Genomic DNA, 23,935 nt, shown 5'->3' on the forward strand with positions numbered 1-23,935 from the left:
TTTTTGATCTTCGGTTGATTGACTCCTGGATGTGGTTTAATAAGAAGTAAACCCGGCCTACTTATGAGTTAGTTGCTTACCTTGGAGCGCCATGACACTTCCATTTGAAAGCAAAAGATGCTGCTGGTATTTTGTGCACCCTGGGTTCCTCAAAGTAGCAGATACTAACGGCTGCCAATACTTTTGAGGCTTTTCATTCGTCTTCAGTCGTGGACTATAAGTAAGGAGACCCCATGCAGGTGCCAGGTGGTTCTCTTCACCCGTGACCTGCACACTAATGTCCACAGCATGCTACTGAGTTGGCTCTCTGCATTTCTACATAAGAATGTATTGATTACCAGGCAGTGGTGGCGCACGCCTTTCATCCCAGCACTTGGGAGGCAGAAGCAGGCAGATCTCTGTGAGTTCGAGGCCAGCTGCTGGTCTACAGAGTGAACTCCAGGACAACCAGGGCTGTTTAAATAGAGAAACCCTGTCTCAACCCTACCCACCCCAAAACAGACTGTATTAATCAGTTGGTAATATGATGTGTGTGTGTGTGTGTGTGTGTGTGTGTGTGTGTGTGTCTGTTGATCAAAGTACATTACTCCAAAGGACAAGATTAGGAAGGAGGAACATTGAACATTGTACTATTTCAGGTTGAGGTTAAACTGTGATTGAGTTCAATGTTAACAAAGACAGCTCCTCAGATACAGTATTATTTACGAAGCTTGAACGTAGCTTCATTCACTACAGTTAGCTGTCTAGTGCTGGAGGTTCAAGGCAACCACAAGGAAGAGAATAACTGCAAGTGTTAGACTTACGGCAAGGACGTGTGTGCAGCGTACTGTTTTCCGAGAGGCCGCTGCCCGTGTGGGGGTCCTCCTTTCATTCCTGCTGCCACCCTCTGTACACACGAGGTTTTATCTGATCACGTAAAAAGGAAACACTTCAGTTTCTTCCACGTCGTCATTAGTTATTACCCACGAAAATAAACTTACGAAAAGTAAATGAGGCCTGTGTGTGGACCACCCTGGAGTCCGACCTGGCTTGCGTTTGCAGGGGAAATGCATGGCTAGCAACCTATACACCTTGAATTCACATGTAGCGTCTCCGTTCCCATAGCTGTGCCCCCAAACGTAGCAGAACTGAAGAACTTGGAGGTGCTTAACTTCTTCAACAACCAGATCGAGGAACTGCCCACCCAGATCAGCAGCCTTCAGAAGCTGAAGCACCTGAACCTGGGGTGAGTATTGCACGAGCTTGAAGAAGGGACGCCGGTAGAGAGGTAAAGGGAATCAGGGCGTGGGCAAGCGAGGGACAGCATTTACATGGCTATCCCATGGGAGAAGCGCGTTTCTCATCGCTTTTTATGCGTCGGGCTTAAGAAAAGGCTGCTGTTTTAATATTTCCTTTCGCTGTTCTCCGTTAGTGCACAGCTAGTGGAGAGCTAATCGAGAAGCTCGTTGTTGGCACACAGTAAGGAAGTTATTTTTCATGATGTTTTGTTTCCAGGAACATTTTATTTTTGTTGTCCTGGCCAAGGAAGGACTGACTTGCTCAGCATTAACTGTTCAGATTACCTGGGCTCCTGTTGGATCACTCTGTGTATACACAGAAGTAGCTTGACAAACACATTCCGTCCGTGCAGTGGCCCCTCGCGTTGCACTGTGACTTCTTGCCGTTTTCCTGTGTTGTGGGAGTAGGGAGAAATCCTACATTTCACATCGAGGTGAAGAAAGGAGAGTGGTTGAGCTGAGGTTGCAGCACCAAGCCTCAGTGAACGGCGGTAATACCTTGTCTCTGTGTAGCGCTGGCCTGTTAGTTCTTGCGCCAGCACTTGACCCTGTTCAATTTGTGAGGTGGAGAGGGCGGGCTTTTCAGCACTTTCCTGACAGAGAGGCAACCAAGCTCTTTGCAAGGGGTTAAGCTATTTGCTTCTGATTACCCCTGGCTTCGGTGGCCCAGTGAGGTGGAGACCTTCATTGATTTGGGTCCATCAGACTCCATGGATGGCAAGTGGAACTCTGGCTTTTGAGTTTCATCTCCACTGCCCTAGCTGGTGGCTGAGTGCTAGTCCATTCATGTTCCCATCTCTGCACAAGCCAATTTAGTCATAAAATTGTGGCCACTGGATGTTGCAGTCATGTTAGCTACATGGCAAGAGAAGTATACCACGTATTTATCAGTCTCATAGGGAGCTTAGGAAACGGCTGCTAGTTCATTCTTCACATGAGGGGTTTGGTTGGATAACTCTTGTTTTGAAGCTCAGTTTGGATAAGAGACCAGCTTTACCAGATCTGTGAGCATCTGCTTGCTACTGCGTGAGAGGAAGCAGAGTGAAAGAGAACAACCTCCCTTCAAATGACAGCTTTCCTTTGCTCATGCTCACACTGGATCCCCACCCATGAAACAGAAAAGGAAGGATTATGCATTTAGTTCTCGAGTTTGAAGATTAATAATAATAAGTCTTGGCACTGGGGAGATTGCTCAGTGGGTAAGACTGCTTGGTTTGGAACCAGAAGGGCCTGGGTTCAAATCCTCAATACCCACGTAAAAAGCAGGATTGGCCTTGGGTGTTTGTAGCTCAGCGCTGGGGATGCAGAGATAGGCACAGGTAGGTCCTGGGAACCTGATGGCTAGATAGCCTCGCCAAATGGCAAGCATTAGGTTCAGTGGGAGAACTAACTTATCTAAAAAAAAAAAATAAGGTGTTGAGTGATTAAAAAAGACACACACTCTGTGTCCTTCTCTGGCCTGCGCAGGGGCACATACAGGTAAGTACATGTACACAAATCAGAAGCATTCAAAAAAACATTAGTTGTATGGTAAATTAGTATGCAAAAATGCAAAAAATATATATCTTTACTGTTAAGCTGTGCATTTGTAAAATTAAAAAATACATATAAAATGTATGTATATGTAGTATATACATCTATTAGCATATTATAAGGATATTAATGCACAGTGCATATTCGAATAGCGTGTAATTATGAACATGACCTAATATATGTTAATCAGAGTGGTTGTTATCATCAATGTTTCACTAATTTGTTCATTTATTTCTTGACTATATTACTGCTTATTCTATGTCAGCATTACTGATGGGGAGCAAGGATAAATATCTTGGCATGGACCTTAAGATAGGGGCACGGCACACTGTCAGTGAACACAGTAGGGTCATAGTTGTCCTGGGGCTGATGGAATTGCAATGGAATCAGAGACATAAGGGTTAGGGTTAGGCTATAGATGGGGCCTGGTCTACAAGAGCTAGCTCCAGGACGGGCTCTAGAAACTACAGGGAAACCCTGTCTCGAAAAACCAAAAAAAAAAAAGGCTTCACACAGGATGAATGCTGGAACCCAAACAGTGCTTGCAAGTGAGTTTCTGACTTAGACAACTAAGCAGGTCGAGAGAGTGACAAGTTTCAAAGCTCAGATCGCTGGAACTTCTTGGGTGTTCATTGACACTTCACTGGGGTAACTGGATGTAAAATGTGAGGCAGGTGGTGGTCACGTGAGATGCCAGACTAGCCAGGCACTTGGGAATTGCTTGCCGATCACCTAATGGATGCTTGTTGAGTTCCAGTGGCTACCAGGTGCCATTTTCGGTAATAGCAATGCAGCTGTCATAGAGCTCATAGCACAGTGGGGACACCAGTAGTAAACCAATGGTGTCAGTGATGGCAGGGAGTCACAATTGCTGCCCTGATTTATATGATGGAGCTCTGATTGCAGACCGTGTCTGCCTGACAATTAAAGAATCTGTCTTACGGAGTAGTGGGTATGAAGTGCAAGTTTTGTCTGAAAGCTCAGCATGTAGACGGCTAATGGGAGTTGGGGTAGAGGCCAGTGGGGACCAGCAGGGAAGCCACCTCTGTGGTTGAGGTGATCTGGATCAGTGTCAATGGAGGAGGGGCTGGAGGGGGGGTTAATTTGAAAACTATGTAGAAGAAAAATTGCCAAGACAGTTATTGATGGGAGGGATACAATCTAGATTTCTGTGTCGAGCATGGAATTTGGGAAGAACATAGCCACAGGCTTGGTTCAGTTGAGTTTGAACAGAAGGGTCAACTTGATGAACATGCACCTTAGTTATTTTCTTGTCCTTTTGGAATTATTTGTACTTTTGGCTCTAAGTTTATTGATTATGTAAAACTTCCTGTGTTTAAGTCCATAGCTCCAAAGAAGTTGGCATCGCAACAAAACTTTTAGTTCATTGGGAAAGGAATTAAGATGGGTTTCAACAAAGGAGTTTCTGTTCTTGAATGTCATAGAGACTTATACATGCACATTAAGGCCAGGGGAAGGCAGGATGGAGAGGACTGCTTGGCACAAGCTGGTAGAATGCAAGTGTGCACTCGGGAGACCGTAAGCACAAAGTTAGGTCACGCGCATCCGTAGTCCTGAAGATGCACTTAACCAAACAAGTTTGTGTTATGTAATACTTGCTGATTATTATGATGAATACAAGACATGAAAGAACTTTAAGCCAGCTCACAAGAGAAAGTTTTGATCTGTTCTTAACTCTTAAAAGTACAGTGCATTGTGTATTTTACGAGAAATGAAAAGCCCTGGATGTTCCGAGTTTGCAGTTTAATAGGTTTTGGGCAGACTTCGCTGTAGAGGACCATAGTCAACTGCTCTGGACTGTCAGCCTAGTTTGTTGCTAGAATTCATCTTGTAAGCACTTGGCAGTTAGTGAACCAGATGAAAGTCCTGACATAGATGTGTTTCACAGACTGTGACATCATAGGGACGCTGACACACCCTCTGTTCTGAGGTGAGTAGTCCAGCCAGGGACCCCCTCTGCTTGAGACTTGTAAATCCACTTTTCTCTTGGGTTCCCTTTTGCTCCCTCATTTCTCATGAGGTCTGGGTTGGTAGAGGTGGGCAACACTGTGTCTCTTATTAGAATGGTCAAAGATTGGATTGATTTCCAGTGTCATAGCCTCTCCTCCCTGTCATCTTACACTGACGTGTTTTTAAACTGACTTTTAAGTATTCCCAAAGAGAACTGCAATAAAAAAAGGTCTTGAAGAAAAATAGATGATATCAAAATTTTCTCTTAGATTTTATATATACATATACATACACACATATGTGTATATGTATGCATGCATGTATGTAATTTGCTTCTCTGTTGTAATAAAATGCTAGTCAGGAACAATGTGGAGGCTGAAGGGTTTATTTGGCCTACAAGTTACAATCTAGCATTAGGGGATGCCAAGGCAGGAACGCAAGGCAGGGACTGCAGCAGGAACTAGAGAGAATGCCTGCTTATAGCTTGTCTCCTCTGATTTCTTCAGCTGCCTTGCTTCTACAGCTCAGGCTCAGCTGCCTGAGGGATGGCACCACCTGTAGTGTCTGGGAGTTCTCACACCAATGAGCAATGAGGGAAGCGCCCCACAGACGTGCCTGTAGGTCAGTCTGGTAGAAGCAGTTCTTCAGTGAAGAGTCTCTTTGCTCAGGTGTGTCTAGTTAACAACTGACATTAGCCACCACGTATACACACACAGGACACACAAAGAAGTGTGTGTATAACCATAAAGTTTACCATCTTGACCTTTTTGTAGTGTGTTTTCACACCACTACTACCCATGAAGTCTCTTGTCTTACAAATCTGAAACAACCAATTTCCTGCCCTCTGCCCCAGGCCCTGGCAACCAGCCTTCTAACTGGAGATAATTCTGATCATTGGTTCATAGTTAGAGAACAGGAATGTGATGTCCCTTCCCATCACAATGAATGGGTGAAATAAAGCAAATACCTGGAATACATGTTTTGAATTCTTGTTTGCTCAAGCTTAAGGAAGTTTCTCTTCAGACAGACAGGTATTTTGTATATTCGTATGTAGAATGGTATTCGAGTTTTCCTATTGGAGGAAGCGATAACTAAAAATTTTCATTTTGTGAACATGGGTTGCCTGAGTAAAATGCTTAGATTGAGGTTAATATGCATTATCTCATAGGAGAGGTAAAATATGAAAGTCATCAGGATAAAGTGATTTTCACCAGAGGCAGGTAGATGCTAAAAGACCAAGAATTTCAGTTGTTCAGGCATAAGTTCAAGAAGTTATTATATACCACAGTAACTAGAGTCAACAGTATCTGCTGTATTTAAGTTGCTCAGAGGATAGATTTGTATGTATCTGCATTCTCGGTATAGTCTCAGCACGATCAAAATGCTCATGAAATAAGGAATATGTTAAATAGCTTAATGTGGTGATAGCTCCATTGTTCCCAGCATGTTGCGTGTACCATTTGTGTGACTATTTCCTCTGATCAATTAAATTACATGAATAAGGTGAAAAATCACTTGTATTCCATGAATGCTGACTCATGGGACTTTCATCCTGATGAGCTGGGTTTGCACCTTTTCTAATGTTCTTGGTGAATTTCTGCTTTGTGGGAGGTGACCTGTTCCTTCTGTCCCCAAATCATAGCATGAACAGGCTGAACACACTGCCTCGAGGATTTGGCTCTCTCCCTGCTCTGGAGGTCCTGGACTTGACTTACAACAACCTGAATGAACATTCCCTCCCTGGAAACTTCTTCTACCTCAGTGAGAAACTTTTCATTTTGTAAATCTCTTTAACATAGTACTTTGGTTCTAAAAGTGCAGATTTCTTTGCCAGTGCCAAAACTCTTAAGAGAAATCATTAGCCATATATGTATATATGTATTTCATCACAGTCCTTTTGCATATTCCTGCATTGTTCGGCAGTATTTATATTTGATGTGTAGGTGTCTGACACCGTTGGGCAGAAGCAGACTCAATAATGCCATATTAACTTTCCAAGAGAGATTTTGTTCCTCAGTGAGACCAAGTCACACATTTGGCTAGGAATCTTGATTTTCTTTTTAAAGAGTGTGAAAGAAAAGAAAGAAACAGTTTTTCCTGGTTACTATTAATTCTCTGCAATGCACTGCTCAAAGATACTCCGGGAAATCATTTATAAAAAATATCCACTCATAAGCTGCTAACAGAATTGTTTAAATATCTAGCTTGATTCTTACTTAAGTCTTTGAAGAGTGCCCCTTGCCATAGACTGACATTGTCTAATATATGACGATTGTGGAATTGTTTGTCACAGATGGTTACATGTTTATCTTTTCTTGCTATAGATACATCTAAAAATCAGGATGACTGACATCCCAGCAGCTCATGAAATACTCAGGGAAGAGTTCTATGTTAAGTCAGTTTATCTGCACCTGTGACAGGGATGTCTGTGTCGTGTGGACATTCTGTTGGCCATGTTCTGTGTGTTTATTTATATTACTAAGTTACTGTTGAGAAAGAGCCTCACTATATAACCTTACCTGGCCTAGCCTTTGCTATGGAGACCACGCAGGCCTCACAGTATGGTGAGCTCCCTTTCTTTAACCTCTTGTCACGATGCCCACACTAGAAAATCTGTCACTTCTGAAGCAGCCTATAAAATTCCTCTTTTTACTTCCCTTTCACGCCGTCTACCAGACATTCTGAAGCACATAAAGCCAATTCTAAATTGTTTTCTTGGGCCACAGCGAAAATTATTTTTGTTATATATGATAACATACATTTCTGTCTGTTTTCCCAGGTTGGAATGTACTTTGATAGCTGCTAAGCAAATTTTTAAAGTACATCTAATTAAATTTGCTTTGTTGTTGTTGGTAGCTATTTAAGGATTTTAGCCTTCGGAGGCTGGGATCTTGCCATCGTTTTATAATCTGTGCAAGTCTTCTGCTCGCTTTAAGCTTTAATCTCTTACATCCATGTCCTCATTTTAGCACCGTTGTCTTCATTCAGTGTCGTCATTAAAGTGACAAAGAAAAGGGACAGCAATTGGCCTGATTATGGAAACAAAAAGTCATGACGATGGTGTCCGCCACAGGAAAGCCCTTCATGTACTTATTCTTGACATGGATCTATTTGTATAAGAAAGTTCCAATCTGATGTAGATCCCTTTTGATGAAAGAGCCCCTTTGCTCTGGATTCTGATGTGGGTGGCCCTGTGGGACCACGTGGTCCTTCTTTCTCTTGAACTGCAAATGGTATAATAAATGTGAATCTGAAGTACTAGAGAAACATGGCTATCTTTTCTGAAAACTTTGCACCGGTGCCAACCTCTTTGTGTAAAGCCCGGGGTTGTTAATTGCGTCAGTCCTCCTGGATACAGATGTCTTCCTAGATACACCAGCACCACAATCAACCGGTAAATCTAGGTTTGACCTGCTCGCTATTAGAGTGAGCCCTGGGTATGTCACAGGCTTTCCACCTCGCCAGGGTTATTAATCAAAGCTGACTCCCTTGCATTGATCAGACCCCAGATGGTTGGATTCCTTGCCACCCTGTTTATATATTGCTGTTTAATTTGCAGCCACCCTGCGTGCACTCTATCTAAGTGACAACGATTTTGAAATCCTGCCTCCAGATATTGGGAAGCTCACAAAGTTGCAGATAGTAAGTAATTTATCTAAATTCTTAGAAAATCAATTCACTTCTGCAGCCCTTGTAGGAGTAGAATCAAGTCAATTTGAGCAGGAGTAAGGTTTGTTTTGCAGGAATGAACCACTGCTCCTGCTTCTGTTTCTTGTTTAGCCTCAGACACTTTTAAATGAATTGGAAAGATTGAGCCTTGAAGGAAGAGAGGGCATTGGGTGAGGGCATGAGTTTCTGTTGAGCACCTCTTTATGAAAAATTGTTTTGACAGCTCCCTGTTTTCGTATATTTAGCTCAGCCTCAGGGATAATGACCTGATCTCACTGCCTAAGGAAATCGGCGAGCTCACCCAGCTGAAGGAGCTCCACATTCAGGGGAACCGCCTGACTGTTCTGCCTCCAGAGCTAGGTAAGGATGCTTGTCATAGTCTTCGTGCTGGGTTTAGTTCACAATCACCCCAACTTTGCAACTGTGGCTGACCTCTCTCCTCCCCTTGACACTCACTCTCATCTCACTCAGGCACCCCATTCTGATCAAATCAGGGCCATTTGTCATTGGCCAGAGCCCAGGTATTATGAATTGACTTTCTGTGATACAGCTGTAGGGGGCAGCGTCTCGGAAATCGCTGAGGGATGGCCTACGACCCTGTGGTGTAGTGGGAGGAGCATGGGGTTAGCAGTAAGAGCTTCCTTTCAAATGCTTTGTATGATAGCTGAGTAAGATTTCTGGGTTCTTACTCGTTAGGAATGTGGCTTGCCAAAACAATATTCTTATTGTCTCTTGCTCTCCCCGCAACTAAAATTTTTCACCAACTAGATAAAGCGTATTTATTCTAGCTACCTAAAAACGCCTTTTCCAGTGGTGGCCTTGGTTTGCCCTGATGCCATCTCCAGTGAGAATTGTTAAATGATTTTTACTGGTAACTCTTTGGTCCTGTTACAGGTTGCTAAATTTCAGTTCTCTGTGTGGCCCCAGGTGGGTGTCTCTTCTTCCTCTCTTGTAACCTCTGAACCCACAGTTTGACTGCTGACTTGACACTGCCCTTTGGCAACAAGCTCATGAATGGCAGGCTATTTCATGGGAAATAGAAGCAGGGGAGAGGACTGATGAGCCACCCTGGGTCACACGATGAGACCTTTTATTAAACAGAAACAATAAAATCTTAACATTCACTGGTCTCTCATTTCCTCTCATTTCTTCTCTCCTTTGACCCACCTAACTTTCTTGAACTGATACTGTTTCTCAATTATTTGTTTCTCTGCACCAAAATAACATATTAAAAAAAAAAACTTTATTTGACTCACACTTGTTGGAGAAAACCATTCTACCATAGGACTGGTGGTTTTCAATGGCCATTGCAAATGAGAATATAAAAGGCCATAAGAGTAAGAACATTTTCACGTCTGTTCCCCGCTCTGCCTTCCATGCTCACCCATGCCAGATGAACGGTATTGAGTTAAAGCAAAACCTGCTGAATGAGTTAATGAAGTGATGATCCTGGATACTAAAGTATTAGGAAGGTTGTAGGTACAGTGTGGGTTCTGTCTAGAGTTGTGCTCCCAGCACGGAGGCCATCAGCCACAAGTCAGATGTTTCATAGCTATGTGTATGTCACACAGGAGACCACAGATCTGAAGCAAAGTACTGTATAAAAGATAAGCAGGGGCCTGGAGAGCTGGACCAGCAGTTAAGAACACTGCCGCTCTTCCAGAGGACTCACGCTTGGTTCTCAGCACCCCTGTCAGGTGGCTCACAACTATCGGTAGCTCCAGTTACTGGAAACCCAACTTTTCTGCAAGAAGCTACATGCCTATGGCATACTCTCACACAGACACAGGCGTACACACACATACTACATACATATGGCTTACCCTCATACAGATAGAGGCATACACACACATACCACATACATGTGGCATACTGTCACACAGGCATAGGCATATACACACATATTCCTTACATGTGGCTTACCCTCACACAGACAGAGGCATACACATAAAAAAGCAAAAGCTATAAAGACAAGCAGTCACTTGATTTCATTGGATGAGCCCCACTTCACCCCCACTTTCCCATCTCCTTCACCCCTTTGGAGTTAGGAGGACCGAGTTTTCAGGGTTCAGGCATAGCTCAGCACCTTTTCTTCGCTGAATTACAAGGAGTCAAGTTTTGCTTTGGAAGGAATGAAGTAATGCATAGCAGCAAAACAGTATTCTTTTGATCATATAGACTTGTAAACCTAGCAGTTGAGATGCAAAATAGGAGACTTACGGTTCAAGGCCAGCCTGAGCTTCGTGAGTCCTGTCTGGGAATAGAAAAGTTCAAAGGCGATGGTAGTTAGTGAGAATTTTCTAAGGGGAAACAACTTACCTAGGGAAAAACACTGCCTTGGGACAGTAATTGTTAACTGTGGATTTTAGCATTAGCAATACTTGGGGACATTTTACAGAACATAAATAACTCACCTCCTCCTACACTATTGGATCAAAGCTCCATGTGTGAGACAGATTCTTGTGGAACAGGATGAAGCTCGCTCCGTGCTTCTGACGCGTGTCTTCGCTTAGTGTGACTAGTAAAACTGGAAGACGTAAATACGCATTTGGTTGCCATATTGCTTGCTTTTTCAGTTCTGCAAGCAATATGGTAATCTAAAGTATTAGGCTAGGCAATTCTTTTTTTTTTCTTTTTCTTTTTCTTTCTTTTGGGTGGGTGGGGTTTCAAGACAGGGTTTCTCTGTAGCATTGGAACCTGCCCTGGAACTAGCTCATAGACCAGGCTGACCTTGAACTCACAGAGATCTGTCTGCCCCTGCCTCCCGCGTGCTGGGATTACAGGCATGCACCACCACTGTTTGACTTGGTAATTCTTTTATTGGATAATTTATTAGAAAAGTGCCTCCTTGAACCGGAATGGGTCTATCTATGTATTTATTAGCCTTATTCTTTTTTTAGTTTACATAAATATTCTATGCCATCATATTTCTCTGACATTTCCTTTAAAGTATCCGATAACAACGTGTGTATATTTTTTACTTAGAAGTAGAATTGTAACGAGTCTTTGGGTGGCTTCACTTCTGCCAGCCGTACCTAGAAAACACTGTCCACGTCTGTCCTCTGTCGGGTAGTCTTTTTCTGCTTTGAAGTGAATGCTTTCGTTTGAAAGAGGTAATAAATTCTTCAGAAACCCTAGTTACTAATTTAAAATAAAGATGAAGATTTTTGAGCAGTGGTTATTTTTAAAAACAAGGGCAACATGCTAGCTGGTAATATAATCATAGCTAGTAAGGCCTTGAATGCCGGAGCACAGTGATATGTGCTTTTCCATGCAATCTCTTCTGGACTTGTGAGAATGGGGAACAGACCTTTCGAGATGGAGAAACTGAGGCTCAGGGAGGATTTGTGACATATCCTTAAGGACCCAGCTATGAGTCACAGTGGCTGTCCTTGAAGCTGTCAGTCTTCCTCCGGGCCCTTGTTCCTGACCACTGTGATGGGCTCCTACCCACCCTTATGGCAGGAAGAAGATGCCTAGACATGCACTTCCGAATTTGAACCAAAAGACATCAGCCCTTCAGGATGGTGCGGGAGGAAGGTTGTGACAGTAAGGCCAATCGCACGGCAGGCTTTGCTGGTCCTCGGTGAGGCTGGAGTACTATACCAGTTGTGCCAGAAATGGGCTGTGCAAAGTGAATTACTATTTTGCTGTTTCAAGCCAGTCGCTTTGCCTGTGTGATTCTTGCCCCTTGGTAAGCAAGCCCCGCAGTAGATTTGGCTTTCACTTGTACACGTGATGCCCAGTGACCATCTGAAGCCCCTTCTCTCATTCAGCTCATCCTTCCTGTCTCTGTGGTACCCACTGGCTGCAGCTTTGCCTCTGAGTATGTTTTAAAGTGTGTGTGGTGATTTCCTTTCGGCTTATTTCGTTTTTACATAAGCAAGGTAAGGGCTCCTGAGATTTTTGTGAAAATCTTTCTAATAAACCCAGAGTTTGTAATTTGAAACCTCTTCGGTGAGAGAATTTCAGCCAAGCAGAGAAATCCAGCTGCGTTCAGACTTGTCTAATCCAAGGACACGAAGGAACACAGCACAGTGAAAGTCCGGGGCTTGTTGGAATCCTGTGGCTTTTCTTTTCCTTGCGTAGACTTATTTCCTTACTTAGACTGTTTTTCTAGTTTCTCGCTCTCACATCAGGCTATCTATATTGTAGTGGTTGTAATGAGCAATGTCACCCCAGACTCATGATTTAAACATTTACTGCCCAGTTTGTGGCACCACTTCAAGCCGTGGAGCCCTTCAGGGGTAGGGCCTGGCTGGCAGAGTTAGGCCACCGAGGGGAGGGGTGTCTTTGAAGAATTTACCCACTCTTCCTACCCAGCTCTCTCTCTTCTTAGTCTATTCCTATGTGACTGTCGTTGCCCTCATAGAGAACTGAATTTCTTTTGAAACCAGGAGCCAAGATAATCCTTTCTCCCTTAAGTTGTTTCTGTCAGGTGATTTCTCAGCACAATGCAGAAGTAATATCTCTAGGGTATTAGATATAAATTTGGAATTGAGTCACCTGCTCCTGTATTCATTTGAGCATTTATTAATTTCCTTCTTTAGGCTATTTTGTTTTAATTCCAAAGGACTGACCTTCCCAAGAAGCAGAATTCGCTTGTCCAACTAGTATTTATTAAGCTCCTCTTTAGCATATTTGCTAGGGGTGCTAAGAGGAGACAGCTGCCCATATGGAGGGAAGGAAGGAAAGGAGACGTACAGACAATTGACAGAGACGGAGAGAGCTAGGTAAGTGAGGAGAGATGCTAAATCATGTAGTGTTGAAAATCAGGCCTGAGCAAGTGCTGGGAAGGGGGGAGAGGCAACCTGAGAAAGCCTTGCCTATAATGCATTTAATTGAGACCTAGAGGAGGGAAGGCGCCTTCCAGGGAGAGAGAACAGCCAGAGCCAAGGTTCTGATGTGGCTCCTGTGGGAGAAATAAGAAAAATTGTGTGAATGTAGCAAAGGTAGTGTGGGGGGTGGGGGTGCATGGACTTCCAGACTGCGTTAGTTACTTCTTAACTGCTGTGATAAATACCGTGACTAAAAGTGACTTGAGGGAGAAAGGGCTTACACTTCTGGAGGGATAGAGTCCACCGTGGCAGGGAAGGCATGGCACAGAGGCGGGATTAGGAAGATGACTGATCACATTTTTCAAATCTACACACAGGAAGCAGAGAGAGAACTGGAAGTAGGGCAAGGCTATAACTTCCAGAGCCTTCCCACAGTGTTGCATCTCTCCAGGCAGACCTCACCTCCTAAAGGTTTCTAACTTTCCCACCACAGAGGGTCAGTGGGAAAGCTAGCTTCAGAGTGCTAGCTTTTCCACTAAGTGATGTTGTTTCCACAGATACCGCTAGCCTTTGCCCCCATAGGAAGCCTGCAAAAGCAGGCAAACAAAAGCGAGAACACATTACCAAGGGCACAGATGTTCTTGCGAAACCTGGAATTTGGAGCAGCGTAGTATTAGAGTGTGAATCTGAAATATGCCACAGGCCATGTGTTGACTGCTTATTCTCTAGGTGGAAAGCTATGGAATCTTTGAGGGGTTGCTGTAAGTTTTCACGAGGACTGGTTCTTGGAGTCCCTGGCTGTGACAGCAGCCCTCTGCTTCCTGCCGCTGCTACCACCATGATCGCTGTCCTACCTTCCCAATCATGGTGGACAGAGAACTTCCAGAACCATGAGTTTTTGCTAGGAGGTGTTTGTCACAATGACACAAAAGTAGCTGATGCGCGTGGCTGAGTGTGTGGAAGCTTTCTAAGACGAGCCAGGGAGAAGGCAGAAGAAAGGAGACAAGAAATGAGAGCCAAGAGGTTCCTGAGCACCTGTCAATACTGACCTTTTATTTCCTTGCTTAAAAAATTACTTATTTTTCTGTATTACCTTGAAGAATCCACAAAGAATATAAGAGAAGACTAATATTTATTGAGTATATAAATGTATCTACTCATCATTTTTATACATATCATTTCATTTGAACTTCCAACAACGTGGTAAAATTGGGGTGTTTCTCCCTATTTAGTGGGTAAACAACTGAAAGCTCTGTGAGGTTGAACGACATGCCAAGGACCCATGGGAAGTGTGATGATTTAAACCAGAAATGCCCACTCCCCACGGACTCATTATTTGAACTCTTGGTCCCTGCTGGTGGCGTTGTTTAGGTAGTTTGGGGCCATGAGGCCTAGCTGGTGAAATTGGGTCACTAAGAACAGGCTACACCCAGTTCTGAATCTAGTCTGTTTTCTGCTTCCTGATTAGCCACGATGTGAGAAGCAGCAGCCACAGGCTCCTGCTGCTAAAGACCTTGCTGTTTCTGCAGCTCTGCCCTCACTTCCATATAGACTGTATCATTCAAAACTCAGAGCCCAAGTAAGCTGCTTCTCCCTTCATTTTCTTCTGTCAAGTATTGTGTCACAGCCATGAGAAAAGTAGACTATTACCAGGAGTCGCTCTAACCTGGAGTATGGAAGTCAGGCCACTGTGTGCGGCATGCTCACCAGGTTAAGAAAAGGAGGACCATGGGCTGTTGGCTTCTTTGCTTTATGCCTTTTTAGAACAGAATAACATATAGATTGATCTCTCTAAAGAACACCTTGGTTTTTTAAAGCTCTGTAGATAATGAGGATATGTAAAAGACATAATGCTAAGTCTGTGAAATGATTGGCATGTGGCTTGATGCGGCTGAAGAGATAGATACACCACCAAGTGACAAAGGCTGGTCTGCTCGCTTGCTTTCTTCCTAGCTTTCTTCCTTCCTCTCTCCCTCTCTCTCTTTCCCTCCCTTCCTTCTTCCTCCCTTCCTCTTTTCCTTCCTTCCTTCCTTGCTTGCTTGCTTCCTTGCTTGCTTCCTTCCTTCCTTCCTTCCTTCCTTCCTTCCTTCCTTCCTTCCTTCCTTCCTTCCTTCCGCCTTCCTTCCCAGTGTATTAATTATGTATATGTGTGTGGGGGTGTGTGCACATAAATGAAGGTTCCAGAAGAGGACATCAGATCACTCCTGGAACTAGAGTTACAGACAGTTTAGCCACACATACAGGTGCTAGGAACTGAACTCAATCTTTTATATGTGCAAAAAGTGTTCCTAACTACTGAGCAATCTTTCCTGCCCCTGCAAAGATTTTCTTTCTGTCAAAAGCCTTGTCACTTCTTACTTGTATTTGAAACAAAATTGGTAACTCACACTTTAAGCCTGTTTTTAAACTTAATAGAACTACATAATACCTTAGTTTATAACCCAAATGTCTCTATTTGCAAAACTGTCTCCTAAACTCTCAGTTCTGTGTTCACTGGAAGAAGAGCTTTCTGGCCTCTTTGTAAGGTGCTCCAGCGGTCTGTGCTTAGCCCATATTTGCCTGCATCATTGACATCGTCTGTTGTTCAGAGGATCTGGTTTTTAGCTCAGATCTCTTAGTTTCAAAAGCAAGTGTTCCTCCTGGTAGTTTATAAACATGCTGATATCAAGCCAACGAGGAGGTAAAATATGCCATTAGATGACAGATTGTAATGATCCCAAATATGTTCCCTAATTTCATCTGGAAAAAAGGAAGTGGAAAGAATAAAAAAAATTTGCCAAACTTTGAATTTTGACTTGGATGGTAATGCTGGCTGGCTCTTACATGTTATTCCTGTTGGTAATATATCTTTCACCAGACTTTACAAAAAGCCATGTTTCATATCTTTTGATTCCCCATGGTCTTAGTGGATAATCAAAAATGACCCCCTCTCAAGCCTCCTCCACGATATTTTTTAACAAGTCCCACTTTATCTATTCTGTTCCGGTGAATCATTGGCCCCTGAAAATACTTTAAGCATGGATTTTTAAAACTGCTAAGTGAGCTGCATTTCTACCTGGTGAGTTACTGCCTTCAAGGGAGTGGGAAGCTGTATCATAGCAAACGTTTCCGCTGTGCAGTATAAATTTCCGGAGGCATGTCAGGTTCGGTGTGATTGAACACACACATCAATCCATGTGTGCACCAGCTGGTAAAGCCTGCCACTGTTTGCAGTGGGCATCCTTTGATTTAATAGGACACTAAATGTGTTCTTGCCCTGGGAGAAATGCCGGCAGTAACCAAGCTCCCGGATTTAATTTTTGTTATTCCACGGGCGTGTCTGTGAACACCGTTCTTACCCGCTGAACACATATACAAAGTCTCCCAGTTCCGTGGCATCTCTTTTCAAAGTATCCCCTGTGTCTTACTCCTAACTGAAGTAAATGAGCAACCCTCTGTTCATACTGACCTCAAATGCTATTACAGACGTGACTGTGAGCATTTCGGGATACCAGAGCTGGGAATGGAGTAGAATGAGGATGGCTGTCCTTCATATTGTCAACGTCAGGGATGTAGTGTTTGTGAAGCCCCAGCTACACTCTATCATAATTCATCACTGATCAGCTTTTAAGACTGTGTTCATGTAGACTATGTTCATGTAGACTGTGTTCATGTAGACTGTGTTCATGTAGACTGTGTTCATGTAGACTGTGTTCATGTAGAGTGTGTTCATGTAGACTGTGTTCATGTAGACTGTGTTCATGTAGACTGTGTTCATGTAGACTGTGTTCATGTAGACTGTGTTCATGTAGACTGTGTTCATGTAGACTGTGTTCATGTAGACTGTGTTCATGTAGAGTGTGTTCATGTAGACTGTGTTCATGTAGACTGTGTTCATGTAGACTGTGTTCATGTAGACTGTGTTCATGTAGAGTGTGTTCATGTAGACTGTGTTCATGTAGACTGTGTTCATGTAGACTGTGTTCATGTAGACTGTGTTCATGTAGACTGTGTTCATGTAGAGTGTGTTCATGTAGAGTGTGTTCATGTAGACTGTGTTCATGTAGACTGTGTTCATGTAGACTGTGTTCATGTAGACTGTGTTCATGTAGACTGTGTTCATGTAGACTGTGTTCATGTAGACTGTGTTCATGTAGACTGTGTTCATGTAGACTGTGTTCATGTAGACTGTGTTCATGTAGACTGTGTTCATGTAGACTGTGTTCATGTAGAGTGTGTTCATGTAGACTGTGTTCATGTAGACCTTTCTGGGATGAACTGCTGACACGTGCATCAGTTTTAGTCTCCTACACTGACTGCTTTGGGATGAGAGCATCTAAATGGGCCATGTGCACGTAAGTCCGGTTGGAAGCACTGGTCTGCAGTGCTAAGAGAAAGTCACCTCCTTGGACAGCCATACCCAATCTTCTTTCTCATCCTAGTTTCTGTGTAGGATGTGTTCCTACGTCTCCTGGTTTGGGTGAACAGTTGTAAATGAAACATTTTCCCCCTCCGATAGCAATTATCTCTGAAAGAAGGAAGTAATGAAACAAACGGTTAAACATTGCCAGATCGGAATGACATTAGTGTCTCAGTCTGTGGGACTGTCATCTGCTCCCCTGTGGCACACCTGCTGCCTTCCTTTGTTCTCACCTGGGTTGCTATGTACATTCAGTTGTCTTAATCCAAAAGTCTGAGACTCTGGGGGGCCAACATAATACTGTCAGTGGGAAACCTCTTCTGACTGCCTGTGACGAGTTGAAGTCCAAATACAGACACTGTTAAAACTATTGTGTAAAATTGCTTTCAGGCTGTGTCTGTGGTGGCTATGAGATATAAATGAATTTATGTTTAGCTTTGGGCCGATTCCTAAGATATCTCATTATGTAAATGCAAATTTTCCAAAATCTGAAACAAATGTGAAATCTAAAACATTTCTAAGCCCAGGCATTTCAGAGGGCTGCTCAACTTCAAACAGCCTCCTCCGTGGTACCATAGCCTTGCTCCTTCTGGTCAGTTGTCCCCAGTGAGAAGGGTGCTCTCATGAAACCACAAATGGGTTGCGATCACCTTGTGTCTTAGGTAAGGCTTCAAGTGCTGTGGAGAGACACCATGATCTCGGTAACTCTTACAAGGAAAGCATTTAATTGACGGGTCTGGCTTACAGCTTCAGAGGTTCAGTCCATTATCATCATGGTGGGGAGTGTGACAGACATGATGCTGGCTCCATTTTGATACGCAGGCCACAGGAAATTGGCTAAGACACCAAGCAGTCTCCTGAGCACAGCAAACCTCAAAACCTGCCCCACAGTGACAGGCTTCCTCTAACAAGACCACACCCTCTTCAACAAAGCCACACCTCCTAATAGTGACACTCCCTATGAGTTTATGGGGGTCAGTTACATTCAAATTACCATACCTTGTTAACTAGAATCTGTGTGTGTGTGAGTGTGTGTTGGATAGGGGTGTTCACGGGCTCCAACCTTGCACCACTGAACAACTTTTACCTAGAGGAAAGCCTTTGCTCCCTCCCCAGCCTGCATGGCTATGTCTGGTGCTAGGGTCAGCTCAGTGTCAGCATTGTCTCTCTGACTTCTCTAGCCCCGCTGTGCAATCGTCTTAACCGTCCTCTTCTCTGAAGGCTGTCTATTTCCCCCAGTGTCCGGTGGAATGTAGGACCTCAAAAATCTTGTGTGCACCTTTTAAGCTGCTCTGTGTAGCATCTAAGTCGATGCTGTCCGAGTTTGTTTGCTAGAGCTGGAATTTGCATTTATTCTCTCCTTCTTACCACCTTGAGTGGGTCAGATACTTTATTGAATATGTTTTAGTCATTTCAGAGGCCTGGCGTTGGAGCTGGGGTCTCTTTACTCTGTGTTTCACTGCTTATTGTCTTCTTTTTATTCTTTCCTTTCTCGGTTCGGTTTGGTTTTTTGTTTTTTGTTTGTTTGTTTGTTTGTTTTTAGATTTGAGTGAAAAGTTAAAATTTTTCATGACTCTTCTATAATCCGCATTTAGAAATATAAAAATTTCCCTTGTTGCTGTATTAACTGCATGTCACATAATCTGTATTTTCATTATATTTCAGTTTAAAAGGGTTTCTAATTCCCCTTCTGATTCCTTCTTTGGCTTTTTAGTTGTTTCAAAATTGAGAATTTTGGTTTTACAGAATTTCCCATTTCTGAGAGTTTTTAATACTGATTTCAGATTTACAGTGTTGTGTAATTTCTAGCGTATATATTTTTAACCCTTAAAACTTTTGATTAATTTGTTTTCTGGTCTATTGCATAGTAGACAACATGTATAAACAAACAAACAAAAACAAACAAATAAATGATATATAGAGACCATATATATGATTTTAATTAAATTTCTTTATTTATCAGGCAGGGTCTCGTGTAGCCCAGGCTTCTCTTAAACTGCTCATATAGCCAAGGATGTTTTGAACTTCTAGCTTCCTGCTCCCCTCTCCCTATTACTGGGCTTGCAGAAATGTACCACCTCACCCAGTTCATGTGATGTTGGAGCTTGATCCTACAACTCCTGCATTTCTGGCAAGCACACTGCAGACTGAGCTCCATCCCGGCCTGACACCGTGTGTCTCTGAGCACATGACCTCTGTTATCATCCTTTGCAGGTAGTTGAGCTTAAGTCCAGCGGAGAGTTACTTTACCTGCAAGCAAAGTAGTTCCTTCAAGGTATTCTTTCTTTCAAGGCGTGTTTATAATGCCTAATGGGGTCAGTCCATGCATACTAGGTTAACTCTGGGACTAGCTTACCGCAGTTCATCAGACTTCCTGTGTGTGACCATGTTTACAGTGAGGGCTCTACATTCAGCATGGTCTGGACATAGTTTCTAATCCTCTGCAAACTGCAGCAATGGTTCTGTTACATCTATTTGCAGTTGTTGCCTCCCTGGTGAGTTTTGTTTTGCTTTCTTAGATTTGAGGACACTTGTACTAGACATGAGTGTTGTTTGGTCACTGACTCGTGGAGATCCTTCTGTGGTTCTGTTTTGTTTTTATTAATTCCTTTCTTTCCACTGCCTTGCTTTCTCTGAAGACATGTGTGATTTCTGTCTTTTCAACTCAGCCATACCATGATGTCTGATCTATCGCTTCGGCTGTAACTACCTAGAAACATCCATGTGAGAAAACAAGGATGAATATGGATTTCCCCAGTGTATCTTCTTTCTCTTATGGGTCTAGTACTGATCTACATCTTGCCTGATATCTAGAAGCACTTATTGCATTATTGTCTAGTTACTCATTGTGCCTAGATCCAGAAATCTGGCCTCATTTTGATCCTTGGCCATAGTATGTTTTTCTTTCCTGTTTACACATCTTCAAGAAGTTATCCTTCCAGCCGTGCACTCGCTGACAGTGCTTCCTCACAGGCATAGCAGGGTACATATCTAATTGCAATTGTCTAAGCATATCTTTTGAAGCCTTTTCCTCTCATATTTTAACCACCCAGGACAGTCTCTGGGTCTCAATCGCTTTCTGTGTCATCTCTTCACCATTATGCCTAAAACTGTGCTCGTTTTCTAAGTAGCATTGTGCTATAACCCAGGTCTCCCTCCCCCTTGGAAAGGCTGCAGGTCTGATCCTGAGAACTGCATCTTTCTGGGTGTTGGTGATGTAGAAGGATCTGTTCCTTACCTCTTTTCTTTGTCCACGGAGCACCGTTCCCTGTGCCCGCCTCACCCTGTGTCTTCACAGCACCTTTCTCTCTGTATCCAAATGTCTTCCTCTCTTCTGGAGCCCAGGGAGACTGGATTAATGTCCACTCTCATGTAATACCATTTTCAATAAATCACCTCCATAAAGTCCCTGTCTTCAAATACAGTCACATTCTGACATACTGGGACTTATATCAATTTGGGGGAGCAGACCTAAGCAGTTCTCACCTGTCTTATATTTTGCTTACAGACTGCTGTATGTAACAGGATTTGATGCCCCTTGGTGCAGTGCCATTATTTAGTCCCTTTAATTATAATATCTACTGGCTGTATCTTAAGCCATTATTGTTAATTGTCAGAAGATGTCGATTCAATTCTTTTGAGAAACTCATGAAACCGGGAGTACATTTCTACTTGGGAAGCTTTACGTGTAATTTGGAAACTATTAAGGTCCCCATAATTACCCACAGAACCATAATTTCCCACATAGCCTTCAGTATAACATTTCTCTCCCAAACAGTCCTGTTTCAACTTTCTATTTTAGGTTCTTTTTAGCCAGCTGGTAGCCTATTGTCCCTCATGTAAAGCGCTCAGATTTCCTATGGATTCGTGAGCAGTGTGCAAATCAAGATTAGTAATGGAAGCCCCGTATATGAATGCGTTATACTGAAGGAAGAGCTGCAGGAAGGGAGATACATCACTCACTCAATCCCTCTCTTTCAAATCCAGTTCATAGGGTAAAGGGGTAGATGGTCATATATTAAGCTTTACAAAGGAGTTGGCTTTTCCTCTTCCATTTAAAAGGTTATGTGCCACAATGCGAGACAAATAAATCACAATTCACCACAACAACTGGGTAGCTGTCAGTTATATAAATTGCCGGTGAAATACTAAATCTGTCACTTTGTATGTTTTGACCATTTAGCAATTGGAGCAGTGTTAAGAGAGGGCCGGCTGGAAACCACAGAAGCAAATGTAGTGGCACAAGCAATTAACAAGATCAATGGTCAGTGGTAAAGGTTCATTGTTTGGTCATTTCAGTTGACTGACTCCAGTGGAAGCAATTGCGATCCCAAAGCCTTGGCTAGCTGTAATTTGTTGTAAGAGGATGCAGAAAATGACTTACCCAACCTAACATCCAAGAGAATGTTATTTCTCAGCTGTCTGTGTTCCTGGCACAGTGCCTAAAGGATGGGGCTTGCTTACATGATCATAGGTGGGAGGGAAGAGGTTATTTACTTGAGCACAGGCAATTTACCAGTGGCTACTATTGAGTATAACTCCTTTTCTCCTATCAATTATTAACTGTCTCTTGCTCCTTAGGGACATGTGTTGTGTTATGTATGAATGAAAATGTTCTGGTCTGTGTTGTTTCTTTAACAGTTCTTTGAACACCAATTTATCACAGATTTGCGTGTTTTCTTGCCTACTGGATTGCTCACTGTCAGTTCTTAGCTATAATATTGACCAGAGCTTTTTGGTTCACTTATAGTTCTCCTACGTAGAACTGTCTTCACTGTTATTTCCTTGGATCTTTCATGAGCCTGCTCAGCTGGGGGGCTGATTGACCAGTGAGTGCTCTGGTTGTGAATGGCTCCCCCCAAAGTTGATTGTTAGGGAAGCAAGGGCTCTCATCGTACGTATGATGTTTGTGTTTGAAATGGAGCCCCACGAGAAGTGCGCACAGTTAGATGAGATCTTGTAGGTCCAGTTCCCTAGATGGGGTTAACGACTTTATCAAGAGGAGGAAAAGAGAGGAGCAGGAAGAGGGAAGGAAGACAGCGGCAGAAAAGGAAGAGGAAGGAGCAGCAGCAGGTTCTCAGTGTGCAGTGCCCTCTTCCATGGGAAGATGTCGCAGGAAGGCCCACCACATGCCCACCTCTTAATGTGGACCGTCCCATTTTCTAGAACGGTGACAAAAATGTCTTCTTTTTAAGTTGTCCAGCCTCTGATGCTGTTATATAGCAGCAGAAAATGAAATGACGGCTGTTGGATCATCTCACTGCTCTCAAAAAGACAGCTTGCTTGTTCCAGTGTCCTCTTTCTCCTCGGGTCCCCTGAGCCCTGCTCGTGTGGTTGTCCCTTTAGAAGATGCCCCAGGTTATCTCTCATGTGCACAAGCTGTATCCTCAGGTACCCAGGCTCTTTGACTTATTTCACATTTCTAGCAACCCATTGGCCAAAGGAATGGTCACAATTAAATGCAGACTCAGTGTGCAAAGCCTGTGGTGGTGAGGGGAGGATGGGATTCTTGGAGCTATTTCAGTAAACCGTATTTGCCATAAACAATGAGCTAATGACCTAAAGAAAGAAGGAAGATGCCTGGATTCACCCAGATTCTGATTCCTGTACCCCTATGTTTCTATTATCCCAAAGGCTTCCTATCTTTCTGTTTATTTTGATTTTTGGTGCTTTTTGAGACAAGGTGGCACTAGTGTGGTAGCCACCAAATAGCTCAAGCTGGCATCTAATTCTTAGCCTCCTGCCTCAGCCTTCTGATAAATGGGATTATAGGTGTGCTTAACAACTCCCAGACTTGTAAAAAGAAAAAAAATTCTTTCTGGGTATTATAGTTAGGAAGGGTAACTGGCATGCAGCTAGCTTTTCTCTGATGGCTCACACTCATTGCCCCCTACGTGCCTTTCTACTGTTAGTTTCTAGGTGTATGAACTTATCCATTGTCTTGCAGCCTTCCTCTCTCTTGCTCTCTCTTTATTCTCCCTCTTTCTCTCTCTTCCTGTGCATGTGTATGTGTGTGTGTGTGTGTGTGTGTATGTGTGTGCTTGTATGTGTGTGCTTCTGTGTACATGTGCACATGCAGGTATCCATTCTGTGGTTGTGTGGAGGCTGGAGATCAATGCTGATTGCAACTCTATTGCTCTTCACTTGACGTTTTAGAGACAGAGGCTCTCACTAAACCTGGAGCATATTCATTCATCTAAATTGACTTCCAGAGCTTCAGGCATCTACCTGTCTGCACTTGTCCAGCATTAGAGTTGCCCAGCTTTTATATGGTATGGAGGTTTGAATAGGTATGATCTCCATAGACT

At 43.2% G+C, this 23,935-nt stretch overlaps 1 protein-coding gene across 1 annotated transcript in view; it reads left to right on the forward strand.

The window, feature by feature from the left end:
- The window catches only part of Rsu1 (Ras suppressor protein 1), a 178,426-nt gene that overhangs the window by 46,619 nt on the left and 107,872 nt on the right, over positions 1-23,935 (forward strand). Inside the window, exons 4-7 of the mRNA XM_038333585.2 lie at positions 1,105-1,225; positions 6,424-6,542; positions 8,341-8,423; positions 8,696-8,810. Of these exons, the coding sequence (XP_038189513.1) occupies positions 1,105-1,225; positions 6,424-6,542; positions 8,341-8,423; positions 8,696-8,810 (438 nt within the window). The remainder of the gene's footprint in view (positions 1-1,104; positions 1,226-6,423; positions 6,543-8,340; positions 8,424-8,695; positions 8,811-23,935) is intronic.

Source organism: Arvicola amphibius, chromosome 6, assembly GCF_903992535.2.
Source record: "Arvicola amphibius chromosome 6, mArvAmp1.2, whole genome shotgun sequence".
In the NCBI taxonomy this organism is placed as follows: Eukaryota; Metazoa; Chordata; class Mammalia; order Rodentia; family Cricetidae; genus Arvicola; species Arvicola amphibius.